The following is a 21849-nucleotide window of genomic DNA, read 5'->3' on the forward strand; positions in this document are numbered from 1 at the left end:
TTGCCTTAATTGATCTTAAGACCTAAAATGTGCCTAAAAATCAACAATATTAGTTTAAGGTTTTGCAAATCTTCCCTATTAACACTCGAGAAAAGAATGGTATCATTTGCAAACTGCAAGTAGGACACCCTTATTCTACTCCTCTCAACTAGAAAACTTCCAAGATATCACATTCCTCCGCTTTCAACAACATCCTACTTAAGACATCAATTACTATGGTAAAGAGAAAATGAGAAAGCAAATCTCCTTGTCTAATCCCTTTGGTTGCTTTAACTCATCCTTTGGCACTACCCTTCACTAAGACCATAAAGCTTGTTAAAGACAAACAACCTCTCATCCACAATCTCCATATAGTGACCCCTTCCTTTCTAATACTTGATCCAAAAAGTTTCACTCCACATTTTTTATTTTTTTTATAGGAAGCAACAAAGGAATATAGGAGGTAAAAACCATTTCATGATGTCTGACATAACAGATCTTAAGCCCATAAAATAAGCTTAAAGAAGAGTCAAAATAGGGAAACAAACATATTTCATTAATTGAAATCATAAACACATTGTACATATAACATAAACAATCTTAAACACTTACAAACATATTGAGGAAAGATTCTTGGACAAAGAAGCTCCTCATGGAAGATAGCACACTCTGCTTCCTAATTTCTAGGCCTACTCCCCTTAAAAGGATTTTAGTTCTTCATTCTCACACACTTTCCCATATTTTTATTTTCTCTCCATTCTCTCACTATTCTCTATTCTATATTTGTAACAAAGAGGGAGGCTCCTTATATAGGAGAAGAAGGCTTATACGTTACACAAAGCATAAAGTAAACAAGCTATAAAGTAGGGAATATATTCCTACTTTAAGAAAAGGCTATCAGCTAGCAGCCAAGTGCTACCAAAAGCTAAAAAAAAAAAAAAGAATCTTTCTTTCTTTTTGGCTGGCTAAGGGGACCACAAAGGACTACATCACTTTATCTTGGTCGGTCTTCTTTTCTAAAGAATCTGGCTGTTCTGGCGGGGCTGGTACAGTCACATGGGAGACTGCTTTTGAAAGGCTGTTGATGTCAGGATGCTTTAGTGTCTCGAACTGCTGCATCATCATCAAATAGAATCTTTCCATCTTTTGTTCCATTTTGCTTTCCAGTTGTTCAATAATGGTGGTTGATGTAGGCTTTTCATCTTTTGCTGAAGAGGCTAATGTAGACGGCTCATTTTTTTTTATAAGCATGCTTTCAATTGGAAAAGCGGGTTGTTGAGCTGGCAACTGATGTGCTAGCACTTCTTTTTCTTTCTTTTTCATGGCAGGAGTATTGGGCCTGAGATGAAGCTTATCTTGAGAGAGGGCTTGATTGCTCATGATAAAAGCTGTTGACTTGACATTTGGGGTGAAGGTCTTTATAGTTACTGATAATGTCTTCATAATTCTCGATTTTTCTTTCGAGACTTTCAATGCGGCTTTCAAGCTTTAGACACATAGTCTCTCCTAGCTTGGTAATGATAGACAATCTGGGGCTGACATAATAGTTTGGGCCAATTTCACTTCTCGCATATTCGAAAGCTTTAGAGACATCTCTAAAACCTTTTCAACGGCAAGACTGATCCATTGAGATGGTTGGTTGAACTTCTGCCCAATCGGCAAAAATTCCAAGCTTGGCTCCTTTAGTTACCACATAACATGTGTAACTTTTGGTTAGAACATAGTTGTTGTAGTCTTCGAACATATATTCTAGACATCTGCAAACGTTAGAACAAGCTTTTCCGTTTCTTGAAGTAAATGAAAACCAGAAATTATCGAAGATAGCTTTCTGGATATCAGATGGCTTAGACATTCCTTTCCAAATATTTTGGGTGAAACAATAGAGTTCATTTGGAAAAGCACAAAGAGAATTCTTACCAAAGTTGAACCGCATCGGCTGAGGATTTTGATTGAAGGACTGATTCCTCTCGAAGGCTTCAACAGGCTTGCTCATTTTTGTAGATGACAAAAACGACTTGAAAGATGCTGTAAACAAAGAAAGAAGATGTTTTTCTTTGGTTGGCTGTGAAAACTAAAGAGCAGAAGGCTCTTATTTATAGGCAAAGGGCCTGTATAAAGCTGGTTAAAGTTAGGCAGATGGATTGTACTAAGTTTATCCAAGACAAAATTCTTTGTGCCTCAACACTTGAATTTTGTGACCAGCCAGGTATTAAGCTTTTAGCTCCAACAATTTGGATTAAAAAGTTTAATTTATCCTACCAGCTTATTTTAGGGTTAAATTTTCTTTTAGACAAAAATGGAACATTTATCCTCACTTCGGATACCTTCCATATTAGCCGACGAACAATTTCTGTTCCCACACAGCCATCAGAGTTGGGAGAAAAGCGTGGTAGACCCATACAGGAAAAACTAGATCTTGAACTCGACATAGAAGCCACAAATATTTTAGTCCCTCTTCAAGATGAAGAAGAATTCGATTTTTTCGAATACACAAAGCAGAATGATCAATCTCCCACCGAGATTATCGACTTCATTCCTCCAAAGCGCAAAATCAAAGTCCCTGAATTTGCAGTTAGCCATTTAAGCCTTGTTAACTCTTTCTTTGCATTAGGCAATATCAAAAGCGAGAAAGATTTAAATAGGATTCTACACGAGTTAGATATCTTAAAAGTCATAGGAGAAAATCCTTTAGAGCATTGGGAAAAGGATGGTATAGAATGTAAACTTGATATTCTTAACCCTGACCATCTCATTTCTACAGCCCAGATTGAATTTAGCAATCTTGATCAAGAAGAATGTAAAGTACAGATTGATGAGTTGCTCAAACTCAAGATCATCAGCCCTTCTGTATCACCTCACAGATCTGCAGCCTTCATGGTAAGAAATCATAGCGAAGTTAAGAGAGGAAAAGCCCGTATGGTCATAAACTATAAAAGGTTAAATGACAATATGAAAAGCGATAGCTATAATCTGCCGATGAAAAATCAGCTGATTAATGCTATACAAGGAGCAAAAAATTTCAGCAAATTTGATTTAAAAAGTGGTTTTTATCAAATCAAAATGAGCAAGGAGTCAATTCCTTGGACAGCCTTTACTTGTAGTGAAGGATTATTCGATGGAATGCAATGCCATTTGGATTAAAGAATGCACCAGCCGTTTTTCAAAGAAAAATGGATAACATCTTCAAAGATTTGAAGAAGTTTGTTGTTGTCTATATTGATGATATTCTAGTCTTTTCTAAAGATTATGATACTCATCTTGGACATCTCCAGCTAGTCTTCAAGAAATTTATTGATCATGGGTTAATAGTTTCTAAAAAGAAGATTGAATTAGCCAAACCTGAGATTAATTTCTTAGGAACAATCATTGGGAATGGAGAAATAAAACTCCAACCTCATATAGCCCAAAAAATTCTGGATATGCCAGATAGTTTCAAAGACCTTAAAGAACTTCAAAAGTTCTTAGGAATACTCAACTATGCTAGAGATTATATTCCTAATCTCAGCAGGAAAGCCAGACCTTTATTTGCTAAACTTAGGAAAACTGGTCAACAGCACTTTAATTTTCAAGACACAAAGCTTGTCAAAGAAATTAAAGAAATAGTTAAAACTTTACAAAGTTTTAAATTACCATTAGGTAGTGATTATCTAATTATTCAGACTGACACTTGTAAACTTGGATGGGGAGCAGTTCTCTACTGTAAACCTGACAAGTATAGCCCAAAAGACTCTGAAAGAATGTGCAGGTACGCATCTGGACTTTTCAAAATCGAAATAACAGCCGCCACAGAAGCAGAAGTTTGGGGAGTAATTGAAGCCCTACATGCATTTAGACTTTTTGTAGTAAGTAAACCTTTTACCATTAGAACTGACTGTGAAGCCATGGTTTCCTTTCAAGAGAAACAAAAAGAAAGACGAATTTGGACCCGTCGCAGGGTACATTTCGAATCAGCCATAATTGGGAATGGTTACACTCCAACTTTTGAGCACATAAAAGGAAAAGAAAACACTGCAGCAGATTTCTTATCCAGAATGATGGAAGAAGAAAAGATTAAGCCGACAAAGAAAGTTTAAGCGTTTTCTAGTAGCCCTATTCAAATGGGTATTAGTAGAGGGATTGTTTTCACAAACACTCTTCCCCTCAAAGTAACCTTATTCAAGAAGGTATTAGTAAGAAAGACGCCTTCAAAGGCTATCTTGCTTTCAATCAAAGGAATCTTATCATGATTTCTTTAAATTTCAGCCATAAGTTCAAAGGCCATTTGCCTAACTTTAACCAGCTTTATACAGGCCCTCTGCCTATAAATAAGAGCCTTCTGCTCTTTAGTTTTCACAGCTAACCAAAGAAAAACATCTTCTTTCTTTGTTTACAGCATCTTTCAAGTCGTTTTTGTCATCTACAAAAATGAGCAAGCCTATTGAAGCCTTCGAGAGGAATCAGTCCTTCAATCAAAATCCTCAGCCAATGCGGTTCAACTTTGGTAAGAATTCTCTTTGTGCTTTTCCAAATGAACTCTATTGTTTCACCCAAAATATTTGGAAAGGAATGTCTAAGCCATCTGATATCTAGAAAGTTATCCTCAATAATTTCTGGTTTTCATTTACTTCAAGAAACGGGAAAGTTTGTTTTAACGTTTGCAAATGTCTAGAATATGTGTTCGAAGACTACAACAACTATGTTCTAACCAAAAGTTACACATGTTATGTGGTAACTAAAGGAGCTAAGCTTGGAATTTTTGCCAATTGGGCAGAAGTTCAACTAGTCATCCCAATGGATCAGTCTTACCGTTGGAAAGGTTTTAGAGATGTCTCTAAAGCTTTCGAATATGCGAGAAGTGAAATTGGCCCAAACTATTATGTCAGCCCCGGAATGTCTATCATTACTGAGCCAGGAGAGACTATGCATCTAAAGCTTGAAAGCCGCATTGAAAGTCTCGAAAGAAAAATCGAGAATTATGAAGACATTATCAGTTACTATAAAGACCTTCATCCCAGATGTCAAGTCAGCAGCTTTTATCATGAGCAATCAAGCCCTTTCTCAAGATAAGCTTTATCTCAAGCCCAATACTCCTGCCATGAAAAAGAAAGAAAAAGAAGTGCTAGCACATCAGTTGCCAGCTCAACAACCCGCTTTTCCAACTGAAAGCATGCTTATCAAAAAAGATGAGTCGTCTACATCAGCCTCTTCAGCAAAAGATGAAAAGCCTCCATCAACCACCATTATTGAACAACTGGAAAGCAAAATGGAACAAAAGATGGAAAGATTCTATTTGATGATGATGCAGCAATTCGAGACACTAAAGCATCCTAACATCAACAGCCTTTCAAAAGCAGTCTCCCATGTGACTGTTCCAACCCCGCCAGAACAGCCAGATTCTTCAGAAAAGAAAACCGACCAAGATAAAGTGATGTAGTCCTTTGTGGTCCCCTCAGCCAGCCAAAAAGAAAGAAAGATTCTTTTTTTTTTTTAGCTTTTGGTAGCACTTGGCTGCTAGCTGATAGCCTTTTATTAAAGTAGGAATATATTCCCTACTTTACAGCTTGTTTACTTTATGCTTTGCGTAGCATATAAGCCTTCTCCTATATAAGGAGCCTCCCTCTTTGTTACAAATATAGAATAGAGAATAGTGAGAGAATGGGGAGAAAATAAAAATATGAGAAAGTGTGTGAGAATGAAGAGCTAAAACCATTTTAAAGGGAGTAGGCCTAGAAATAAGGAAGCAAAGTGTGCTATCTTCCATGAGGAGCTTCTTTGTTCAAGAATCTTTCCTCAATATGTTTGTAAGTGTTTAAGATTGTTTATGTTATATGTACAATGTGTTTATGATTTCAATTAATGAAATATGTTTGTTTCCCTATTTTGACTCTTCTTTAAGCTTATTTTATGGTCTTAAGATCTGTTATGTCAGGCATCATGAAATGGTTTTTACCTCCTATTTCTCTGTTGGTTTTGGAGAAAATGCCCGCTTTTAGCCGACGGATAGGCGTTTAGGGCAAGAAGTATCCTTTTTTATACCTCTGTGAGAGTAGCTTCTATCCAGATATTTCAAGGTGTGATAAAAACCTCTGTCAGATTCTTGAGCCATGCTTAGCCTAGAAGAAGTTCAGTCGAATTTCATTAGGAAAACAACCAAGTTCATTAATTTAAACTCATATGCAATCATGTGTGCAGATTATATCAGCAGCCAAACACTTCAAAGATATGAGGGTAGATATATTGGAATTATTTGCATGTATTTGCAAGAATCACAAGTTGGCACAGTTCTGCATTCCTATTTCAAAGCCGAAACCTGTTTAGTCAAAACTTTGCCCCTTGAAGCCACGACTTCTATTCCTTATGAGCCTCTCAGCCTCTGGTTATGTGGATATTCTATCCAAAAATTTATTTATACAGCCGAAATAGCCTCTTCTTATAATAATTTTCATTATGAAGATTATCTTAGAGAAGTTAGACAGCACCGATCTATTTTCCATAAGTATAAGCATGAGATTTTCAAGCGAGAAGAGATTATGAAATATTTTCGTATTTCTATCTCTGATCTTAAAGCCATTGGAGCATCCACTGATGAAGTAGAATATAGATCTTATACCTTAGAAGGATTAAGAAGGTTAGGATGGTTAGAGACAGCAGCCTCTACTAGCACCTATTGGGATGAAATAGGATTCATAGAAGGAAATCTTAGTGACTGATGGATTCAGCTGATAGACTGTTTCCGCTTTTAATGTCTACAGCCTTACCATTAGCTGAAGAAAGGTATCCCCCCTTTTTTCAATTTGGTATCAGCAAAATACGTCAAAATTAGCATTGACACCAAAGGATATGATGATTCATGGATTGGTGGCAATAATTTATTAGTATGCTATGGTATAGTTGGGAAAGTATCTAAGAATTCGAATGTTAGATACCTCATTAACATCAACAAGTTTGATGAATTAGCCGCTGATAATTCTGTAAGCATGATTATGCCCAAAGAATATAAAGCAGAAGAAGCTGCAAGACAAGAATGGAATATCCAGAGATTTGTCCAGCCAGCCCAGTTAAATGATTTGCTTCCAGAAAAAGCAAGTTATTATACCAATTCAGCAGGTAACACTTCTATGAGGATTACTTCTTACAAAGCCACTAGCGTTCCTCAGCTAGATGCTAATACTAGCAATAATGAAGAAGAAGAAGATGAATAAGAGAATTCTTCATAATTCTTCTTTTCTCATCAATTATAGCCCCTCTGAGTTAAAGGAATACTCAGACAGCCTTTTTAAGTCAAACCTTCTTAAAACGGAAGAAGATTTAGCCTATGAGAACGAAGGAAACATTATTATAGTTCCTTTAGATCATAATGAAGATAACAGCTATCTTCAGGAAGCCCATAACATTAGGAATACTCAACTATGCTAGAGATTATATTCCTAATCTCAGCAGGAAAGCCAGACCTTTATTTGCTAAACTTAAGAAAACTGGTCAACAGCACTTTAATTTTCAAGACACAAAGCTTTAGAAACTATTAACCCATGGTCAATAAATTTCTTGAAGACTAGCTGGATCTTTTGCCTAGAAAAGCAAGGAGTAAACATAACTCTTGAGATAAGACCCTACAAAGCTCTTAATCCTGATATTTGTAATCTGTGCATGAAGCATGGAGAATCAACAGATCATCTTTTCCTACATTGCTCTTTGACGATGGGGTTGTGGCACAAATTATTTCAATTAGCCAAGATGGATTAGGTTCCCCCGATGAGCATCTTCGACATGTTGTCCATCAATTATAATGGTTTTGGTTTATCTAAGAGAGGGATAGTTTTGTGGCAAGCTGCGAGCATCGCTTTAATTTGGGTTGTGCGGCGAGAAAGAAATGCGATGATTTTTTAGGATAAAGTAAGGAATTCAGAGTATCTTTGGATTCTATTCATTTCCTTACTTCTCTTTAAGCTTTTTGTTCCAAGGTTTTTAAGGGGACTCCCCTTAATGTGCTACAACTTGACTAGTTACCGGTGTGCAATTCCAAAGGATTGGTCTAATCTAGAGAGTTTGTTTGTTTTTACCGAGTATTTTCTTGTTTTTGTATTCTTGTAGTTTAGTTTTCTTTGGTGGGAGGATTCCTCATCCTTCTCTTGTACTTCTTTTTTCTATCAATATATCCCTTTGTCGTTTCCTATAAAAAAAATAAAAAAAAACATGAATCATCAATCAATATCCATGATAGGCATTGTTGATTGGCTAAGCTTGCAATAAGGAGAGGGAGGTTTTTTGTTCTCTTTTCTTGATTAGCTTTTAGGCGCATATTGTACATTGTGTGAAGGTGTATATATATATATTTACACACATCTATATGCGTATAGATGTCTCTATTTCTATGTCAATGTGTAATCTATTAAAAAATTTAAAATTTTATCATGCTTGGAACACTTTTTGGTCTCAAAAGAGTGTAAAAATCATTTAGCGGGCTGCTCCCATGCTCTCTGACAAGGCCTGTCTCAGATCATACACCAATTCTTCTAGATGAGGGAGGGGTGAGAAGTGGCAAAACCCCATTCACATTTGAGAATATGTGGTTGAAGGTAGAGGGATTCAAAGACTTGCTTAAGAGTTGGTGGTTGGAGCTGGATGCAAGAGATCTTTTAGCTTTGTTTTGAGTTCTAAGCTGAAAGCATTGAAAGTGAGAGTGAAGGTGTGGAACAAAGAAGTTTTTGGTCATATAGCTATCTAAAAAGAGTTTGCTTTGAAGCAAGTGGGTTTTTGGGACTCTAAAGAGATGGAATCTCCTTTACTGCTGGAGGAGGAGGTAGCTAGACAGGCAGCAAAAGAACAGTTTCGCAAATGGGAAATTTTTTAGGAAGTTTCGTGGAGGCAAAAGTCTAGGGAGATTTAGTGGAAGGAGGGGGATAAGAACACCAGGTTTTTGCACCAAATGGCTAATGTTCATAGGTGGAGGAATTTTTTTGCCAAGATCAAGGCGGACAGGGAGTGGCTTACAGAGGAATCAGAAATTAAGCAAGGAGTGGCACAGGCTTTTCACCATCTTTTGTCTGATTTTGGTGATTGGGGGGGCTAAGCATTAGTGGCATATATTTGAAGACTTTGGATCAGCAGGAGGCTTTGGGCTTGGAGAGGGCTTTTTTAGAGGAGGAAGTGTTTAGTGCCTCATCTAATTTAAGTGGGGATAAAGTTCTTGGCCCTAATGGCTCCACTATGGCCTTTTGGCAATTTAGTTGGGATTTCATTAAGGATAAGGTGATGGGGTTCTTTTCGAATTTCTTTGCCAATGGCAAGTTTGAAAGTTTAAATACTACCTTTTTGGATTTAATCCCAAAGAAGGGGTGTGTAGAGGATTTGAAAGATTTTAGACCAATAAGTTTCGTCGGGGGTCTTTATAAACTTTTGGCGAAGTGTTGGCAAATAGATTAAAGTGGTGAGAAAAGTGGTTTCTAAGTTTTAGAACGCTTTTGTAGAGGGGAGACAGATTTTAGATGCATCCCTTGTAGCAAATGAAGCAATTGACTCAAGCTTGAAGGTCGACTCCAATGGTGTCATTTGCAAGTTGGACATAGAAAAAGCATATGACCATGTCAATTGAGTTTTTTTGTTTGCAATTATGGAAAAATGGGTTTTGGCCATAAATGGATTAGATGGATTCAATGGTACATTTCCACAGCAAGGTTTTTAGTGTTGGTTAATGGAACTCCTTTTGGTTTCTTTCAAAATTCAAGGGGGTTGAGAGAGGGGGATCCTTTGTCCCCATTTTTGTTTGTTCTAGCCATGGAGGTCTTAAGCCACCTAATAGAGAGAGCCTAAGAGGGGGGGGGGGGGGGGGGGGGGGGGGGGGGGGGGTACTTGTCTAGTTTCAGGGTTAGAGGGAGGAGGGAGGGGGAATGGTGGTGTCCCATCTCTTATTTGTAGACGACACTATGGTCCTCTGTGAAGATTCCTAAGAGGAGATGACTCATTTGAGTTGGTTGCTCATGTAGTTTGAGGCATTATCAAGGCTCAAAATCAATCTAGATAAAAGCGAAATTGATTCCACTTGGAAGGGTACATATGTAGATAATTTGGCTACAAAATTGGGTTGCAAGATAGGAAAACTTCCTTCCACTTATCTAGGATTACCTTTGGGAGCCTCCTATAGATCTAAAGCATTATGAAATGTTGTGAAAGAAAAATTTTACAAAAACCATCGTTGTGGAGAAGACAATACATTTCTAAAGGAGGGAGACTTACTTTGATTAGAAGTACTTTATCAAGCTTTTCTTTTTTAATAGATAAATTGTTGTCCCCATTGAGACTTGAACTTGGAACCTCCCACAAACCCTCCCCATCGCTTTACCACTTGAGTCATGCCTTAAAGGTAGAAGTAATGTATCGAGCTTGCCAATATTGTATGTCTTTGTTTGGCATCCCTAGAAAGGTTAGATTGAGATTAGAGAAGATTTAAAGGGACTTTCTCTGAGGAGGTGAGGCTCTAGAGAAAATGTCTGATTTGGTTAGTTGGTCAACTGTTTGCATAGAGAAGAGAAAAGGGGGGTTGGGAATTACAAGTCTCTCTCTCCTAAATAAGGCCCTTCTTGTTAAGTGGTGGTGGAGATATGTCTCTAATGGGAATGTCTTTTAGAAGCAAATTATTAAAGGGAAATATGGGAAGGAATGAATGGGTTGGCATCCTTGTGAAGTTAGAGGTGGATATAGGGCTAGTGTCAAGAGAGCTATTAGGAAGGGGTGGGATCTTTGCTTCAATAGAACCTCCTTTGAAGTTTGTAACGGTAAAAGGGTAAAGTTCTGGACAGACAAATGGTGTAGGGACGAACCCTTGTACTTGTCTTTCCCTTCTTTGTATGCTTTAGCGGCGTCCAAGAAGGCTTAGGTGGCAGATTTTTGGGATGACACAAGAGGAATGGGATACTAGACCCCGTGCTTCACTAGGCACTTTAATGATTGGGAGTTGGACATCGTTGTGACTTTTCTCTCCAGGTTGAGAGGGAATTTGGTCAGAAGGGGCGATAATGACAAGGTGGTTTGGAAAGACGATCAGAAAGGATCATTTTTTGTCAAATCTTTCTATGAAGTTTTGGATGTGGGGCGATCATCTTTCCAAAGAACATTATTTGGAATTCATGGGTACCCTCCAAAGTCAAATTTTTTGCATGGAAAACTAATTAGGGAATAGTGCTAACTTTAGATAATCTCCTGAAGAGAGGGCGACCCTTGGTGAATAGATGTTAGCTATGTAAGCAGGAGGGGGAGTCTATTGATCATTTACTTCATTGCTCTAAAGTAAGGCTTCCATGGCATCTATTGTTTTCCTTATTTAGGATCGCATGAGTGATCCCTCTTCAGTGAGGATTCTGTTCTTGACCTCTATTAGGAAGAAAAGGAAAAAGGTGTGGAAAACTGCTCCTCTTTGCATCTTTTGGACAATCTAGAGGGAACAAAATCAAAGAGCTTTTGAAGATTAGGAACACAATGACCAATGGTGAAAACTTTCATTTCTTTGTAATCTCTCTTTTTGGGTTAGCATGTATATAAGGGTAGATTTGATGACCTTGTTTGATTTTGTGGAGTGGGTGGGGTCTTGTTGAGGGCTAGAGTGTTTTTTGTGCTCTTTTTGGAGGGCTTGCTTTTGGTGCTCATTGTATACATCCTATGTACGTTGGTGTACTTGACTGCTTCTTCTAATTTCAATATACATTCTTTTACCTATCAAAAAAAATATATATACCAACAAAAGAGGCTGCCCCCAATGGCATGATCTTGAGGATTCAAACAGATCATCAATATGGAACCAGACGTTTGTTCAATTCCTTTATCACATAAATACAAATAAATGTTTAGTACTGTGGCTAACAAGTGAACCATAAATATAAGCCACATGTCCATTTTGACATGCAGGCCCAACGACACATTAAGGCATACCCATACATCATGCATTAGTGGTTCCACTCCATGCAGAGTTACCAACAGAATGTCTCACATGACTCCATCTCTACATGGTTCCCAAAGCTAATGTCTCTAGATATTTCAGTGACTGCATCCTCACCAACTCCAATAACCCACATCAACACCTTCCAAGATAGTGATGAAGGATAACCACCTACTCTCCCCCTTCAAGAGGGTGTCTTCAGTGGCTACCTCCCCCAAAGCCTCAAGGGTGATCACATAAGGATGTTTCAATTGCCCCAAGAGTAACGCCCATCTCCTACACTTTGCCTAATAACAAAACACCAGATGTTCCATGCATGTCTGAGTCAGGAATTAGGGCTTGAAGAGCCCAAAACAGGTTGTTGCACGTCAAAGGTGTGCATACGCTGCCCTACTATTAAGTAAATTGAATGCTTTGAGTACCTTGGTTTGGATGCCACAAGGATCTCTCCCTCTGAGGATTCTTGAAGAATTCACCACTTAAGAGACCCACCAAGAGGTTACTGCCACACTCACAAACTCTCACACCCCTCAATTCACTCTACTCTCTCCCAAAACATGAAAACTTCACCATTTACATGGCTAGCCTCTCCTACTAAGAACCCCTGAAAACTATATGAAAAGAATAAAAATTCTACATACAAACATTAAAAGAATTTAACATCTCTAAAGACAAAACTCCAAGGATGAAATATGGAACAAAGAATGGAAGAAGCAATATGCTACTCAAGTAGCTTTCCATTCCATTAAAAACTATAAAAATAAATAAAGAAAAGAAGTAATTGACATTCTTTTGGATATTATGAATATGCTAGGCACTCATGAAAGATTTGTGCTGCACATGGCAGAATCTCAACACTAAACACCATTCTAGCTTGCAACATCATGTGTGGCAACCATATGTAATTTTCTTATCTTAACTTAGTAAATGCTCCAAGGCTTAAGTAAAATCTTAATTTAGCTATAATGGGGAATACAAGAAAGAACAACTGAGCAGAGGCACAGAAACATAAAATGAACAGTGTATGACACTGGAACCATTTTTTTGGTGCTTTGTATATAACTTATTTGCGTGCACTGTACAAGGCTAGTAATCATGATCATGAAATAGGCCAAGTCATACAAGGCAGATAGAAGTAAATAATAAAGGCAGAGAATTAAGTATTCAATTGCTAAATGATTTTACAGTCTATGAAAAAAATATTCAAATCACTAACCTTGACCATAGTATCCCGCATAAAATCATACTCAAACCGTTTTAGCTGAAGTTGAAGGACAGGAGGAAAATCAATGAATAAAACACCTTTTCTGGCATCCTGGAAAGATCAAATACAGTATAGCTTTGAGAGCCATCTTCCACCTAATAATTGAGCAAAGCTGGAGAGAGACTTCACTCTATGACTTTGACAACTAACTTCAAACTGAATAAATACTAACCACAGTTTCAGGAAACCCAGAAGAGAATGCATAAAAGAAAAGAAAGAAAACAAGATGAAATCCCAGACAAAAACAAGATTTCTCCTGATATAAATTGAGCCATTTAAAAATCTGATAAAACCATTGTATGCTTCATTGGTTTAAGTTCCTCAGGAAATAATACAAAGTTGAAAAAATTTAAAGATGCAATGTTTTTGGTGTCAACTAACCTGTAGCCCATGGATTTCAGCATGATACTTATTATCACCCTCGAGACGTTCAACCTCAACATACTTGTCAAATGAAGCATAAACATCGCGACAGCCTTTGACATCAAGCTGAAGATCTGTAACCAAATATGTATACAGACAAGTGAAACCCACCAATCTATCACAGATAATACAATCTAGTCCATGAAAACTGAAATACATACCATAAAATGATTCCTTTCTTGTTGATTTATAGTCCACATTAATGCATTCAATATAGTTCATATGGTGCCCTTCAAATAACTGCTGTATAGTACCCTCCACAACAGTTCCCTGAGCCATTAAAAATAACAATCAAATTTAATGATTTCCCAAACTTGCTTATAAGCACTGAAGTCCAACAAGTGGCAATGTTAAGCGCCTATACCTTCATTTTATCCTCAAGCTTTTCACAAAGAACCCTATTGAGTTCTTGCACGTCATGCTGCATGAAAGAATCATAAGTATCCCACCCAAAAGACTTTGTCAACTCTTTCGTCGCTACACTAGTGTCACTGTATTGGAGCTTATAGAATAAACTCTGCAAAGCCAGAGGGATACTCCCTGATGGCATATCATTCTCAGTTGTCGGCATATGATACACAGCCTGAAATACACAGTTCCAAATGTAGTGCTTTCTTGCAAATAATATCAATGAAACAAGTAAAGGAGGAAAAAAGAGAATTTCCCAACCTTTCTGAAGTAAGGAATATGGTAGAGTGTCTGAAGAAGGGAATTCATGTAACAGGTAGCTCCTTGGTTCTTCAGTCCAACATAACCAGTCTCCTTCTTTGAGTCATGAGTCCAGTAATCAATAACCCTACGTACAGCAACATCAGCTTCAACTATGCATGTATCATTCACAAGATAACCTCTTGCAGGGTCATACAGTTCACCAAGAGGCATGAATGAAGTGAATCCCCAATCACTTTCACGTGCATTGAACTGGTGTTGTGTATCTGCCGCAGGCATAAGGATTTTAAATCATCAAAGCATTGAAAATGATCAATCATCAGAAAGTTACATTGTTTTATAGGTAAAATAAAATAGCATTATATAAAAGAACACGCCAAAGAGGGTGCCTCAAAGTACACAGGAAGTATACAACAGTCACCCAAAAGCACAACCAAAAGAATAAAGGGGCTAAACTATACCCACCATCAATAAGAACTCAACCAATCAACAAAGTCAATTAAAGATAAAGGACCATTATCTATAAACATCTTAATTCATGACCAAAGATCACAAAGACAAGTTTATTTTAGCCTTCAATTAGATTGCTCATTTTCAAACGATCTTATATTCCTCTCCCTCTTCAGTTAGTTGGCTTTCAGTTTGTAATTCGAAAGAGGTGGATAACATTTGAGAGAGTATGCTTTTGGTTTTTGAGATATTTTGTACATGCCTTTTTCAGTACTTCTCCTTGTACAGTAGAGGAGTATAGCCTTACTTAGATCAGATTTTGTTCTTTGTGAGTAGGACCTCTCATCCTTCTCTTCAACTTTACTATTATCAATATCTATTTTGTTTCTAATTAAAAATAAAAAAATAAAAAAGAAGCCACCCTCTCCTTTTAAAAGTTAACCACATGACCTCCAAGCAAAAAAAAACCCACCTTTGGCAACATCCATGAATTCCATACAAAATTCATTGGGATAGATGCTAAACTCCTTGGCTCTAAGATAGTATAGAGGTCTTTGATAGAAAACTTACCGTTTGACTCTATCTAAATCACTCTATCTTCTTCTTCACAATACACCCTCTTCCCTGCAGTATCATAAGGAGCCACTCCACTTTTCCACCTCTCAATCATTCGTAGGCCTAGAGAAAGGAGGATTCTAGCAACCCCCTTCATCTAGTTGATTCAATACATCTGCCACTCATGCCTCCTTCAAATTAGCAATGACAAATAAAGAAGGGAAAGTAGCACATAAAGGTTCATCTCTACACCACTTATCCTTCAAAAACCTTATGCTCCCACCGCAAAAGCTGTCCAAGAGCCCTAAACCTCCTCTGCCGGAAACGAATGGCAACAATTTGCTCCAAAGAGTGAAAGATGCGGTACATTTTGTTATCTAAGCACCAAACCCATCCTAAGGCATTAGGTGGACCAAGTCACACAGAAAATTACAGTTACCTACGCATCAGGTAGAGTAGACACATAAATTGTGGTCTGACAGAAGCTGAGGCACAAGACTTCATCAGCTGTCTTTTAGGCTTTATTTGAATAATGAGAGCTGAGGGAAATACCATCATTTTGAAAGATAAAGAGGCCTTCCCAAAATGAGGTTGAGATTCAACTTCATACCTGACTCATTTATGGTTTCTATTCCAAAACTTTCTACATGGTAGGCAACACTCTCACCATTATGCAGAGTGATCTAGTAGGTGCATGATCCTAACCAAGGCAAGGAGAGAAATGGTGCACAGGTTGTAGCACACACCTCTGAGAGAAATTGCCAAGTTTAAATTTGGGGATGATCTTTTTGGAAATCTGGCTGTGTTGGAGGGATCCTTAAAAATCCAAAGTACTCTCTAGCCTTCTATAAGAAGGTAGCCATGTATAGTTCCATTAAAGCATACATTGTGCTCTTTTCAAAGGTCTTAGACACTTAGGACACCTATCCCCTGGAGAGCAAGAATAATACTGCTGCAAATTTAAGGAAATTCTTCTACATTCTTGGTGTACAGAAGTTTCTTCTGTGAGTAAAAGGAGGAAGTGCTCACTTCCTGACACTGGAGTTTAACCTGATGTGAAAATAAGAAAAAATAAAGGCATATTTTTTTACATAAAGAAGGGCAAACATTCTTCATTTCAATAGGGAGAATAGTTATCTGCTTTAATTTATTCCTTTCTCCATTTTTTTTCTTTCTATTTTCCTTGTTTTGTTATGTTCTGATTTGTGTGGGATTCTTCAACCTTCAACCCTACATTCATTTCATACTTCTCTATTAGTAAAATCAGATTCACTGTTGCTTTGTCCAGAATGAGTGTGAAAGAAAGCTAAAGTCATATTAAGAACTCCCCCAAATAGGTCAAAATGTCAAAAGTTTCATAATTCCCTCCAATGCTATACCATGAAAAATTCATCTTAGGAAATACAATCGGATTTTTTTGTAAATGCCAAAACACATATCAGGCAAATGGACAAGGATATTGCATCAACATGTGTGCAATACCCCAAAGTACTGATAGAGATAAGTGCCTACAAGTCATAAAAAATCACATAATATAGAATCACAAATTTTACCAGTAAAGCACTTTATCCTAATGATGAATCCATGTGTATTAACAGACACAAGCTACTGCATGCAATTCTAAGGTGATATAAATACGATAAAGAAGGTACCTTTCCTAATTGTGAACTTGTTATGAATTTGATTGATCACAGCCAAGCTGAACTGAGCATATCTACTCCATCCATATGGCAAGGTTGCTGAATCAGCTACATCTAAGTACATTGACAAATGGTCCACGTTGTTCCCCTTGGGAAAAATAAGAACCCTCCTGCCCAAGACAAATGCAATGCAAAAGGAATTTAAAGAATAAGCAAACCAAACATAATCAAGAACCAGAATAAATACAAAAGAAACATAATGAATGGACTAGATCCAACTACCATTTGTAGCCTCCAACATAGAACACATCCGAGTAGAGCTTCTTGGTATTCAACCTAGAAAAGTTCTCAATTGTCCACGTGAACCTAGCCGACGGGGGATCTTCCACTGTCTGCGCATCCACTGCACTAGCAGTATCTGGCTGCGCCACTGAAAGTAAAATTAAATAAGAAAACGAAAAAACCAATTCAGAATCAAATCAATTAAGAAGAAAAAGTCTATTGCCCACCCCCAAAATGATATAAATGTGCCCTGTTTGCTTGCAAGAAAACGAAGGAAAACAAAAGAGATTTCGTATTTTATATTCAACAAAGAATATCTTCACTCAACTGAACCCAATACAACCACTTTGCACTTGGCCGAGTGGTATTGAGTGTGATGAAACACCAACGTACCAAAACACAAACCCAAGTCCCAAAACCCTGATTTCGATTTTCTTTTGCGTCGCTCAGTTCTGCCGCCATCCAAACACGAAAAGCCACTGCCTTGGAGGCAATTGTTTCTTAAATCAAAACCATGACGACCTCAAAATTTTGATTTCCTCTCTTTTTTAAGATTTCACTTTCTTTCATTTTCTAGGGAACCAAAAAAGGAAGAAAAAAGAGAATAAGAAGAAGAAGCAGCAGCAGCAGTACCTTCCATGGGCTGAGGACCGTCGGCGAAGTCGGTGTGCGGAACAAGCATCTCATCGTCCTCCTGCTGCAAAACAAGGTGAAATATAAGAGCTCCGATCTGGTGAAAGTAACCCTAGGAGCTAACCATGGACCAGAGGAAAGGATGAAATTGGGGTCGATTTCGGGAATTATCGAAATCCCTAAGCCAACAGTATGAAGATCGAATTGAGAGAAAGTGAAAGAGCAGAGTTGAAGAAGGTTAAGTGGTAGATACATCCAAAGGCGGAGGAGTCATGAGAGTCATTGGCGGACAAGAATGGCCGTCCGATCGGCGAATCTGAGACAGGAATTGGAGAGAGCGCCAGGGAGAAGCAGCCCTTGCAACGTAAACACGAAGGAGAAAGTGTAGAAAAGGGCCAGAGTCCAGGGATATCTTCGGAATTACGTAATTGGATACATTGTTTACTTCTCCTGTTTATTTTTTATTTATTTAATTATTTCCGCCCTCTTTTTTCCCTTTAATTATCACTCTTTTCTTATAACTCCCCCTATTCCTCTATTCCCTTCCCGTAGGCCGCAAGTAAATGACGCCTCTGCTTTTTGTTCGTCTTTTCTCTGTAAACCCTTCACAACACTTCACCATGATTTATCTTTCTCTTATTTGAATTAAAAATTTCAAAATATTTAATTTTTTCTATTGAATTAAAAATAACATATTAATATCAATCAACATAATTAAAATAGAATTCGGGATCAATTAAATAAAAAAATCTGCATATTTAATATAATTGATGTTAGCATATGAAATACAAAAGACAAAAATACCCTGAAAGGAAATTAGGAAATTAAATGAGCATATACATTTCATCCGTAGTATTATTGACTTGATTCTTTCCTTTTCGTTTTTACTCTCCTCTTTTGAATTTTTAGTGTCATATTTATTTCACTTTTTTAATTTATTTTCTAAAAATATTTTAATGTTTTTCGTTTATTTTTTATTTTAAAAAATTAGAAAGGAAAAAAATAGACTTTTAGTTATATCTTTTTAAATTTTAATTTTTCTAATTTAATTTAATTTTTATATTTTATAGTTGAATAAGTTAAATTTTAAGCAAAAACAAATGTTTTTTATAATTTTATTTTATTTTTTACTTTCCTATTATAAATAATAGCATTTTTAAAATGTAATTTTCATATATTTGAAAGAAAATGCAAAGGAGTTTTAGATGACTGGATTAAAAAATCAAAATATTTAACTTTTTCTATTCAGTAAAAATAACATATTATTATCAATCAACATAATTAAAATAAAATTTAGGATCAATTAAATAAAAAATCTATATATTTAACATAATTGATGTTATGATATAAAAGAGAAAAGACAAAAATACGTAAAAGAAAATTAGGAAATTAAATGTGCTTATACATTTCATTCTTTTTATTATTGACTTTTATAGATGTTTTCCTTTTGTTTCTACTCTCCTCTTTTGATCTCTGAGTGTCATATTTATTTCACTTTTTATTTTATTTTTTCCTAAAAACATTTTAATATTTTTCATTTATTCTTTATTTAAAAAAAATTAAAAAGCAAAAAAATAGACTTTTAGTTATATCTTTTTAATTTTTTTAATTTAATTTAATTTTTATATTTTATAATTGAATAAGTTAAATTTTAGTAAAAACAAATATTTTTTATAATTTAAATTTATTTTTAGTTTTATTCTTATTTTCCTATTATAAATAATAGTATTTTTAAAATTTAATTTTCATATATTTGAAATGAAAGAAATCTATAACAGTTTTTTAAAGATTTCTTTTGCATATATTTTAGAATTTTCATATGATATATATTGTTATTATATAAAATAAAAAAACATGTTAAAATTATTTAAAAAATAATTTTAATATTTTTACTTTAAATTATATTTTGAAAAATAATTTAAAGTTACATATTAAAATAAACTTTTCAAATCAAAATTTTACATGGTTTAATTTATTTATTTTTATCCTTTTGAAAGAGAATAATTTCTCTTCCAAACTAATCTGACAAGAGCAAAGTTTTCTTACCTTTTTCTGCAGAGATAATTCACCAAGGCTCTAACTGTTTTATACATGTGACGGATTTCAAAATTTTCAAAAATGAAGAAAATCTCAAGTCCGAAGCCTAGCCTATAAATAGAGCCTCAACTTTCTTCATCAGGAAGAGTTTAGAAGGAGTTCGAGAGAAAGCTTAAAGAGTGCAAAAAAGAGAGTGAGATAGTGAATTCAAAAAATTTTCTCTTGTAATTTTCCTATTATATTCATCAACCTGAGTTACCCCTCTGCTGTCAATATTTACCAACTCTTATTTTTTATTTAAAAAAAATAGACTTTTAGTTATATCTTTTTAATTTTTTATTTTTCTAATTTAATTTAATTTTTATATTTTATAATTGAATAAGTTAAATTTTAAGCAAAAACAAATGTTTTTTATAATTTAATTTAATTTTTTACTTTCCTATTGTTTATAATAGCATTTTTAAAATGTAATTTTCATATATTTGAAAGAAAATGCAAAGGAGTTTTAGATGACCGGATTAAAAAATCAAAATATTTAACTTTTTTTATTAAGTAAAAGTAACATATTATTATTAATCAACATAATTAAAATAAAATTTAGGATCAATTAAATAAAAAATCTACATATTTAACATAATTGATGTTATGATATAAAATACAAAAGACAAAAATACGTAAAAGAAAATTAGGAAATTAAATGTGCTTATTCATTTCATTCTTTTTATTATTGACTTTTATAGATGCTTTCCTTTTGTTTCTACTCTCCTCTTTTGATATCTGAGTGTCATATTTATTTCACTTTTTAATTTTTTTTTTCTAAAATCATTTTAATATTTTTCATTTATTCTTTATTTAAAAAAATTTAAAATGCAAAAAAATAGACTTTTAGTTATACCTTTTTAATTTAATTTAATTTTTATATTTTATAATTGAATAAGTTAAATTTTAGTAAAAACAAATATTTTTTATAATTTAAATTTATTTTTAGTTTTATTTTTATTCTCCTATTATAAATAATAGCATTTTTTAAATTTAATTTTCATATATTTGAAATGAAAGAAATCTATAACATTTTTTTTAAAGATTTTTTTGCATATATTTTAGAATTTTCATATGATATATATTGTTATTATATAAAATAAAAAATCATGTTAAAATTATTTAAAAAATAATTTTAATATTTTTATTTTAAATTATATTTTGAAAAATAATTTAAAGTTACATATTGAAATAAACTTTTCAAATCAAAATTTTACATGGTTTAATTTATTTATTTTTATCCTTTTAAAAAATAAATTGCAATGAGGACAAATGACTTGACTTTGAAAGGGACTTGAGAATTCCAAACGAACTTAGTAGGAAAAGTTGGAGGAGAACCAGAAAATTGGGATAAGACTAGAAAAAAAGATTTGACTGAAATAAACTTTAAAAAAATATATAACAAGTATGGTGCATCCTAAATGATACAATATAGTCACATATCATATATTCATTTTATACCATTTCCATTTCCTTTGGATATTTTTGACAATATAAGAAAGTCATATCATTTAACTTAAGTATAAATCATTATCAACCTTTAGGTTGAATTTTACATGTTTTGTGGACCTTAGGCCAATTATCAATTTTATTTGCCCCTAAAACATAATTGCCGCCAAGATAAATTGTCTTCAAATTAAATAAAAATATAAATAAAAATTTTAATTATTAAAATGTAATTATCAAAATAAATAAAAAATAATAAGTTTGACAAGTGAAAAGATAAATTTTCAAATATGTTTTGCCATGTTCCCAAATTATTGATTTTTAATTCCGAATATATTTCATAATCTTCCAAAATATAAACTAATTAAGAAACAATATCTACAAGAAATAAGGAAAACTTCAATAACCTTCATGAAATAAGGGTCTCCTTAGTTTCCAAAATCACATAGGTATACCTCACGCCTTAATGATTCAAAAAGCTCAAGTTTGAGGATTGAATATCAAGTTCAAGATGTCTTTAATGT

At 34.8% G+C, this 21849-nt stretch overlaps 1 protein-coding gene across 10 annotated transcripts in view; it reads right to left on the reverse strand.

Annotated features, from left to right (window-relative positions):
- The window catches only part of LOC100252573 (ubiquitin C-terminal hydrolase 12), a 45299-nt gene extending 27014 nt beyond the window's left edge, over positions 1 to 18285 (reverse strand). For 6 of the 10 annotated variants that reach the window (XM_059742324.1, XM_059742322.1, XM_019224394.2 and 3 more), the window contains exons 1-9: positions 18057 to 18224; positions 17804 to 17867; positions 17171 to 17318; positions 16901 to 17058; positions 14244 to 14509; positions 13939 to 14157; positions 13736 to 13844; positions 13533 to 13648; positions 13104 to 13202 (exon numbers count right to left, since the gene is read on the reverse strand). In XM_059742324.1, the coding sequence (XP_059598307.1) occupies positions 13104 to 13202; positions 13533 to 13648; positions 13736 to 13844; positions 13939 to 14157; positions 14244 to 14509; positions 16901 to 17058; positions 17171 to 17318; positions 17804 to 17867; positions 18057 to 18086 (1209 nt within the window). In that variant the 5' untranslated portion in view covers positions 18087 to 18224. Of the gene's footprint in view, positions 1 to 13103; positions 13203 to 13532; positions 13649 to 13735; positions 13845 to 13938; positions 14158 to 14243; positions 14510 to 16900; positions 17059 to 17170; positions 17319 to 17803; positions 17868 to 18056 lie in introns of all 10 variants that reach the window. The other 4 variants (XM_059742323.1, XM_059742321.1, XM_010660585.3 and 1 more) reach the window with 2 other exon arrangements.
- Positions 18286 to 21849: the final 3564 nt, after the last annotated feature.

This window comes from Vitis vinifera, chromosome 13 (assembly GCF_030704535.1).
Source record: "Vitis vinifera cultivar Pinot Noir 40024 chromosome 13, ASM3070453v1".
NCBI classification, from domain to species: Eukaryota; Viridiplantae; Streptophyta; class Magnoliopsida; order Vitales; family Vitaceae; genus Vitis; species Vitis vinifera.